At 62.3% G+C, this 8,995-nt stretch overlaps 1 protein-coding gene across 1 annotated transcript in view; it reads left to right on the top strand.

The window, feature by feature from the left end:
* Positions 1-8: 8 nt before the first annotated feature.
* The window catches only part of LOC105825597 (filamin-interacting protein FAM101A), a 22,627-nt gene continuing 13,640 nt past the window's right edge, over positions 9-8,995 (top strand). The window contains exon 1 of the mRNA XM_012663434.1: positions 9-353. Within this exon, the coding sequence (XP_012518888.1) occupies positions 147-353 (207 nt within the window). The 5' untranslated portion in view covers positions 9-146. The remainder of the gene's footprint in view (positions 354-8,995) is intronic.

Here is an 8,995-nt window from a genome sequence, read left to right as displayed (position 1 = left end):
GCGGGGCGCCCGGCCTGACCGCCGCCTGTCGCTCCGCCCGCAGGTCTCCGGGCGCAGCCCTCGCCCCGCCGCCGCCTGCCCCGGCCCGGAGCGCGGTGGAGGAGGCCGCCGAGGAGCCGGGGGCCCGCGCCCCGCGCCCCCCAGACATGGTGGGCCACCTGCATCTGCAGGGCATGGAGGACGGCCCCAAGGAGCAGGGCCGGGAGGGCTTGCTGGACAGCCCCGACTCCGGGCTGCCCCCCAGCCCCAGCCCCAGCCCGCCCTTCTACTCGCTGGCGCCTGGCATCCTGGACGCGCGCGCGGGGGGCGCCGGCGCCTCCTCGGAGCCCCTGGGACCCAGCGAGGCCAGAGCGGTAAGGACGCGTCCCTGCACGGAAACGGGGGGCCGGGCGGTGGGTGGGCGAGGGAGGCTGTGCCCGCCGCGCCCCCAGACCCCGCAGGGCAGAAGCCGGGACTGGCTTCCTCCTCTCCCACCCCCACAGCCATGGATGTGGCCCAGCGACAGCCACGCTCCTCAGGTGGGGACTAGGGTGTGTAGGTGGGGGTGGTCCAGCCTGACCCCGGGATCTGCAGACCTTTCCCTCGCAGTGGGCCTCTCTCCGGAGGGACGTTTCTTATTGTCAGCAGTAAAGGGGGCCTAGCCTGGCAGGGATAAAGGACAGTGTCCGAAATTCCCAAAGAAGTTGTCTGCTCCCTACGTGGGCTTGAGCCCAGAGGTCCGGGCATGTTGCAGACATCTGTGCCCAGGTCCCTTTGCTGTTCCTGACCGGGTTCCCTGTTTACTGCCCTGGAGCTGCCAACGTGAAAGCCTTTTTCTTTCTTTCTTTTTTTAAAACCAAACCCAGACAGGAGCCCTTGCTTCCCAGGGTATTAAGGGATGTTGACGTGGAGCGGCGGCGGGCGGGGGAGGCTGGAACCCCAGGTCAGGAAACTCAGGAGTTTTGTCTCCTGCCAGACTTAGCGGAGCACAGGGGCGGACTGGACCCGGGGCGGGACGCAGCTCGGCGCCTGGACGGAGGCTGGCGGGCAGCGGGGCAGAGCGGGCGCCTTCCTGACTTGAGGAAATGACAAGCCGAAATGAGTGGCGGTTGCTAGCAATGCCAGTGGCGCTTCCCCATTCCTGCCCGCGCCCTGCCTGCCCTCTGCACGCCTTGACATCTTTCCTGCCAGGGGGTGTGTGCGCGAGCGCTGGCTCCACTCCACTTTCCTGGGGCCCCAGGGGTGCCTCTTGGCCCCTCTCAGTGCAAAACACGCCTCCCCCCCGAAAATCCTCCCCCTCCCCGCAGCAGAGGGGAACGGTTCCCCTGCCTCGAGCCTAATGACACGAATTTCACTTGTGCCCCCCTCATTTCTTAGTCCAGCGGGTCCCCAACTTGGCTGCCCATTGGAATCACTTGTGGAATCGTAAAGATACCCATGGCTCGACCCTGACCGCCTCATCGAATTGATACAGGGTTCACCTTGGGCACCAGGATGTTTCAGATCTCCCGGGGTGATTCTGACGTGCAGCAGAGTTTGGGGAGCACCGTCTTAGACCAAATCATACCGTGAATCTGAACGTCAGTCTCTTTTGGGGCTCGGGGAGCTGGGAGAGGCACTCAGGACTTCCACGAGTGGACGGAGGTGACCAAGGCTGTTGGCAGTGAACCTGATCTCGCCGTCCGAATGGGCCAGCCTTGCTGCAGGGGTGCCTGGGACTTGGCGCAGTTGCTTATTTGGGCTGCACAGGTTGGGAATAAGTCCCTGTGGCGTCTTGCACGGTGGGGCTCAGGGAAAAGGGACAGGGAACCGGCCTTCACTTTGATTCCTTCCCTGACCCAGAAGCCTCCTTAAAGAGGCTCTTCTGGATGTTTGCTCTGCCGTCCAGGCCAGCCAGCGGCCGCCACGGGAACAGCACGCCTGGAGTACTTGTCTTGGCTGTTCTATTTGACTTTATTTTTCCCCTTCCTGCTAACAGATGCCAGGTATGGAACTGTGCTGCCCTGGCTTTTAGCTTGGCTTAAAAGCAAAGCCTGGGGCTGTTTCCCCAGGGAGTGATAACCTGGCATTTAGATAGCCCTTAACTAGCCCCAAGCCTTTTATTTGTATCAACTTGTTAATTTTCACAATATTCCTATGAAGTATATGCTTTTTTTTTTTTTTTTTTTTTGAGACAGAGTCTCATTCTGTTGCCCGGGTTAGAGTGCCGTGGCGTCAGGCTAGCTCACAGCAACCTCAAACTCCTGGGCTCGAGCGATCCTCCTGCCTCAGCCTCCCGAGTAGCTGGGACTACAGGCATGCGCCACCATGCCCGGCTAATTTTTTCTGTATATATTTTAAGTTGTCCAGCTAATTCTTTCTATTTTTTTTTTTGGTAGAGATGGGGCCTCGCTCCTGCTCAGGCTGGTCTCAAACTCCTGAGCTCAAACGATTCTCCCGCCTCGGCCTCCTAGAGTGCTGGGATTACAGGCGTGAGCCACCGCGCCCAGCCTACACTCTTGCTATCCCTGTTTTCCAGAGGAGGGAAGTTGAGGCACAAAGAGGTTTAGCGACTTGCCCAAAGTTGCCCAGCCAGTAAGTGGTTGGTTGTGCTGGGCTAGAACCTGGGGAATGTGGCCCCAGAATCTTCCCTTAAACTTTATGTTGTCCTGTATTTCACTGTGTAGCTAATTAACTACCTGTGGTTTTTTTTTCCTGCAATTGAAAAACAAAATGCCTGTGTACCTACAGGGTGAGAGGTGCTGCTTTTAATAAAAAGAGAGGAAGTGGTTGCCAAAGGCAACCTCTTCTCAGCTTTGGGGCCTGCCACTGCGGCCACGCCCACCTGCCCCATGACCCAGCACGTGGGGCGCCCACCTCCGCCTCCTGTTCACTTGTGCTAAACTTTGCCAACCTGCTGTTTAACAGCCCCCAGCTCGTCCGTCAGTGGCTCCCTGAGACAGCCCTTTCCGGGCGCAGATGTAGGCCGCCTACACGCTGCCGACCTGTGTGTCTCGGGAGAAAGAGCCAGAGCCGTCCGTTGCGTCTTGGGCTGGTGGTTTCAAATGCCCAGGGAAGGGGCTGGGGGCCATGCGGGTCTGGGTCTCAGCCTGCACTGCACAGGGAGGGTATCTTTGTCCTGACGCCCTGTGGCTGGCACTGCCCTGCCGATCAGAGTAGGTGGCACGTGCCTCTGCTAGGGGGGTGGGCTCCAGTCCTGTCCCCAAACCCTGACCACTGAGGTCCTCACCACCTTGTCACCCTCTTCATTGCGCTGGACGCGCATGTTAAATCTGCTCATGCTTCGCGTCACCAAACAGCCCCCCCACTTTGTTCTGATAAGCTGGACTTGGCTTCTGGACGGTGCCCGTGGATGCAGCAGTCTGGGCAGGGGCTGGCTGCGAGATTGCACCCCAAGACGTGAGAGGCGTCAGAGACCAGCTGCCCGACCCCACTTTGGGTTTTTCTTGCTGGAGCACAGGTGGGAACATGCCTGGTGGCTCCCAAACGAAATGAAGATACGGGAGTCAGTCACTGGTCCCACCGGTATTTATTGAGCAACTACTGTGTGCTGCACTCTGTTGAGGGCTGTGGGGGACACAGCGGTGAACGAGGCGTTCAAGGCCCCTGCCTTTGTGGAACGGGCGTTCCAGGGGGAGAGGCACAGTCACCAGCTTAAATATGGGTTTAAATACGTGATTGAGGCAGTATCAGGTGATTGGTGAGTGTCCTTAAGAGAAAAGGATGGGTAACAGGTGGCGCTACTGTAGACAGGGTGGGCAGGGACGTGATGGTTAATAGAGACCTGAAAACATCAGGGAGTGAACTTCATGGTTCTAGGGCTGAAGTGCGTCTCGGTCCAAGAGAATAGCAAGTGCAGAGGTCCTGGGGCAGGAATCAAGTGGGTGTGCTCGAGGAGCCCCGGGGAGGCCAGGGCAGCTGGGGGCGGGAGGTGGGGACGCTGCCAGAGGCCAGGTCAGGGACTTCCTGGCTAAGCTGAGGCTAGAAGTTAAAATTCCCTTTTCTCTTTTAAAATGTACTTGTGCCTGTTTTATTTTTATTTTAGAAAAGGCCTCCCGAGCTCCCATGCCCCCTAAATTAGAAACCCACATGAGAGACTTGACTGAGCAGGGTGCCCGTAAGGGACGCGGAAAGTGGCCTGTCACATCTGTGCGGGGCCTGTGTCCGGGAGGCGGGGCCTGCCCCAGCAGGAGCCCAGGACAGCGGAGCAGGCTGCCCACCGGGTGGGGCGGGGCGGAGCGGGGTGGCAGTTGTCTGTCGGCTGCATTTGTCCCACCAATGTTTAAAGCCAGGCTGGTGAGGATACAGCGTGAGCAAGACAGACGCTGTCTCTGCCACCTTTGGGCTCCCCGGGCCCGACCGTCCTTGCAGATAGAGTGACCACCCAGTGCCCCCCTCCTCCTGCCCTGCCCTGCGGAGCTGCGGGCGTGTAGGGGTGGGCACCGAGGAGGCAGCAGGGTCGCATCTCCCCGCGTTGGTACGGGCAGGCCGGGGACCTGGGCCTGTCCCCGCTTACTGCCCTCGGAGCCCACCGGTGGCATTGGTATCTCGGGTTGTGTTCTCTGGGTTCTGGGGCGTGTAAGTGAACAGCCCCCTGCGGCAGGGGAAGGCGCCGTGGAGTGAGGGGCAGTGGCAGGGAGGGACTGTTGCCACCGCTCGGATGCAGAGAGGGACGGCCTGAGCTCTGTCACCCTCAGGGCCCTGTCCCCAGTCCGGTCTCCCTGGTGTGCGTCACTCTGGAGGACCTGCCTGGGGACCAGGGCTCGACCCGCGTCCCGGGAGGAGCCCGCCTGGGTCGGGCTCTACGCGGAGTCAGTGGTGGCGCGTGGGGTGTCTTGGCCCATCCTGGCACACTTCCCAGGGTGGGGGTCTGGTTCTTTGAGCCCACCCATGCTCACAGCCACCTCTTCGGACCTTGGCTGTCACCCTTGGGACTCCCGGATTGTCTCATTTCTGCCTTTGTGGCTGTGCAGGTGAAAGTGAGTGTGACAGGGGAGTGAAGGAAGCTGGGAGGTCGTGCCCGGGCTTGGGAAGGATGGGTGGACGGACAGATGGACAGATGGCTAGATGGATGGCTGGAGAGATGGACAGATTCATAGACGGGTGGACAGAGGAATGGACGGACAGGCCGAGGAAACAGGGACCAGCCCCCGTGGCTCCTGGCAGGCTCAGAGGGGTCTGAGCACACCCCGGTGGAAGAGGGCCAGGGTGTCAGGCCGAGGTGGGTGGAGCCTGTTTGCAGAGGGGAGAGGCTGCGAGCAGGAGGGGCGGGAAAGCCGGAAGGGCCAGGCCCTCCTTTCAGCCGCCTCCGCTCTGCCGGGCGAAGTGGCCTCCAGTAGGGGTTCCGGGAAGTCTCCCGCAGCCCGGGTCTCTGTGCGGGCTCCCGTCTGCGAAATTCAGCTTTGTCTGTAGCCGTAGCGTGAACGGAAGACAACGGGCCCATGTCCTTCCAGGGGCCCCGGGGACGAGGGTGCAGGAGCCACCTTCGTGGGAAAGATGCCGACTGGCAGTGACTCTCCCGGGGGCAGGTGTGGCCCGTCCCATCTGCCCCTCGGTGCTCCTGGCCTCACGGCTGGGGGATGGGCCCGGCCGCCAGCACGTCCTTGTCCTTACGTGGTGTCCGGATCTTAGAGGGAACGTCTGTCCCCCGTGCAGCGGGCCAGGCCTTTGTGAGAGCGGCACCGGGGCACCTGGTTCTTTTGTACACAGCGCAGGTCACTTTCCCGGAAGCCGCCTGGTCGTTGTGAACCGTGCGTCGGGGCGGCCGGAGTTCTGCGTCACCAGGGGAAGTGGGAGACGCTGCCCCAGCCCTTCAGTCCCCACAGGGCGATTCTCACGCCCTGGGTGCAGCCCCGCGGCCGTTACTGGCCGGCAGAGCCGCGCGGGTGCCTGTACTGTGTCCCAGGGCTGCTGCGACAAAGAGCCACAGACTTGATGGGCTTGAAACAACAAACTCGTTTTCTCACAGCCCTCGAGGCCAAGAAGTCTGAAATCAAGGTGTCTGCGGGGCCCTCCCTTTGCAGCCTCCGGGGAAGGCTCCGTCCCGCCTCTCTCCCTGCTGGTGCGCGTGGCCTCCTCTTGTAGAGACGCCGCTCCAGCCTCTGCCCCCGCCATCGCGGCCTGCCTCCCTCTGTGTGTCCAAATTTCTCTCTTCTTGCAAGGACACCGATCAGCGTCCTTAATCCCTGCCCTAATCCACTGTGACCACATCTTACCTGGCTCACATCCGCAAAGACCCCCTTTCCAGATAAGGCCACACTCACAGGGACCAGGGGTCGGGACCTGTATGTATCTTTGAGGGGGACGCGAGCCGGCCTGTAGCAGTCCTGCTCCCGTGAGCCCCGCCGGCCTGCTGGTCTCGGGGGGCGGGGAGCCCCACCCGAGCTTCTGCACCGCGGGATTCATTCTGCTCCTGGTTTCACCGCTTTGGGTGTCAGACCCTGGGCCTGTGGGGCCTGTGCTGCGTCCCTGATGCTTCCTGGCGTTCTGGAGAGCGGCCTGGTCCGTGTGGGGTCCCCTGGTCCCCCCGCCCCTGCACAGGCTGTGTTCCGCGGCCCCACGTGCAGCGTTATGGGATAGTAGCTAGAGATCCCTCGCCCCCTCCCCGGGATTTGCAGCCAACAGCCGTGGCCTCTCCTAAGGAGGGCGGGACCTCCTGGTGTTTACGCGTCCCCTTCTTGGCTCACTTTCCTCGTGGGCTGGTCCAGATCAGCCTTAGCCCAGCGCGTGAGCCTGTGGTCTCGAGTCCCACGTGTGCCGGACGCAGTCGGGTTCCCAGAGCGACAGAAGCCCTCCCTGGGCAGGGAGGTCGGTGCCCTGAGAGAGGCCATTTTGGCCATTGCAAAGCTCCCCGTGGCGCTGGTGAGGACGTCTGCCCCCCGCCAGTGCGGGGTCTCCCTGGCGCTCTCTCTCCCCCCCTGGGGCGGCAGCAGGGGGCCGGGACCCTCTTCCTGCCAGGCACTCGCCCATTGGTGGGTGCTTGTTGGTCCCTGGCTGAAAGAGCGTGCATGGTTCCGTGGGCCGGGGTGTGGCCTCGGCAACTGTGGGCGGCCCCGTGTCACCCAGACTGCACAGATGCCACCGCGCCTCCCTGTGTGTCCCTGCCCAGCCAGGCCTTTCTTTGCCGGCCTGTGGGCGGTGGCCTGTCCAGCAGCCAGGAAGCGGGACGGCCTCCCGGGCGCCTGTGTGGGCTTTTACCGCCAGCCACTGCGTGTTTATCCTCCTGGGGGAGGCCCGTGAATTGCTGGGCGAGGCGGGGGAGGGGCTGGCGGGCAGAGGGCACCATGGGACAGCTGTCCTTGCACCCAGCTCCCTCGGAGGCCTAGACAGAGCCCCACCCTCCTGCCCGCCCAGGCCACCACAGGCTCACACTGGCCCTGGAAGGGCTGGGAGCCTAGGGTCCGGACCGACTGTGTCGTCCCTCCCAGGGGACAGGGAAGGGTGACACCAGGGGACGGGCAACCTTCAGCGCTCGGCCGCTGTGCACCTGGGACTTACTGCTTTCTGTGCCTGCATCCCAGAGCCCCGCGGGGAAGCTGAGCCCCCTGGGGAACCGCCAGCGTCAGCCCCAGGTGGGGCCTCGCCGGTGGCACCACAGCGAGCTGGCAGCCGAGGGTCTCAGTGCAGCTGCTCTAGATCAGCACGAGAATCCGGAGCTTGGGGAGAGCTGGGGCCTGACCCCTAGGTGGGGGTGGGACAGCGGGTCTGTCTGGGGGCTTCCTGGGCTCGAGGTGGCCAAGTGACCAGAGCAGGTGATAGCAGCAGGTCCCCTGGTGTGCCTGAGCCCCCTCTCTGGCCCTCCCCTGCCCTAGTCGCCCCAGGGGACTGTGGCCCAGTCTTGAAGGAGTGTCTCGTTTCCACATGGCTGGAAAGTCCTCCCAGGGCCGTGGCTGCCTTCTTGGCCGCGAGAGGCACTTCTCCTGCCCGCTGTCGGGCTGGCCGGAGTCCCTGGGCAGCGCTACCAGTGGCGTTAGAATAACCCCGCAGCCAGAAAGGCCAAGCTCCGAGCTTCCGCATGGCCTGGTGGCTGCCACCGTCTCCCTTGGCTTGTCTGTCCCTGGAGCCCCGGCGAGTGTCCTCGGGCCTTGGTGGGGACTTGCGGAGCTGTCTCGCCATCCAGGCCCGTTGGATGCTGGCCAGCGTCTGGGTTTGTGCGGCTTCTCGAGTCTCTCGTGTGGCGCTTCCAGCTTGGGAGCATTTGAGATGTTTTTCCAGCAGGGCCCTTTGGAAGACGGTGCCCAGGGCTCCGCTGCGCAGCCCGGCCTGTGAATCGAGCCTTGTCTGCCGCCTGGCAGCCGGGCGGGGAGCGGGACCCGGCAGGACAGGGCTGCCTTCACGTCGGCCCCTGCGGTCCGGGCTTGGCCATTGCTTTATTGCGGGTGGACCAGCCAGGGATGCCGGAGCTCGGCCCTGCCACACACGGAGGGTGAGGGTGGTTACGGCCCGCAGCAGGCGGCCCCTCTCCCCTCCACCCCTCCCGCCTGTTGGGACAGAGGAGAGGCCTCCAGAGACCTCAGTACCCACATCCTCTCCCCTCTTCCGTGCGACACGCCTCCCGCTCTTGCAGGACAGCCCTGGGAGGCGCTGCGCCGCCCCCGCCCCGCCCTGCCCTGCCCCAGTGCACAGTGGCTGCTCAGCAAACACGCGTGTGCATCTGGGAACATGCCAAGCTTCAGATAATGTTTTCTGGGGAGAATGCATCATTTCTTTCTTTTTTTTTTATTTCAGCATATTATGGGGGTACAGATGTTTAGGTTACGTATGTTGCTCTTGCCCCTCCTCCCCCCTAAGTCTGATCTTCAAGCGTGTCCATCCCCTAGATGGTGCGTGTCGCACTCTTTGTGTATGCAAATACCCGTCCCCTCCTCCCCCCTGCCTGACATCCAGTAAATGCTATTTTTATACGTGCACTTATGTGTTGATCAGTTAATACCAATTTTTTTTTTATTTCAGCATATTATGGGGGTACAGATGTTTAGGTTACGTATGTTGCCCTTGGCACCCCCCCGTCCGAGTT

This window comes from Propithecus coquereli, unplaced genomic scaffold (genome assembly GCF_000956105.1).
Source record: "Propithecus coquereli isolate 6110/MARCELLA unplaced genomic scaffold, Pcoq_1.0 Scaffold81, whole genome shotgun sequence".
In the NCBI taxonomy this organism is placed as follows: Eukaryota; Metazoa; Chordata; class Mammalia; order Primates; family Indriidae; genus Propithecus; species Propithecus coquereli.
This window is presented reverse-complemented; position numbering and strand designations above follow the sequence as displayed.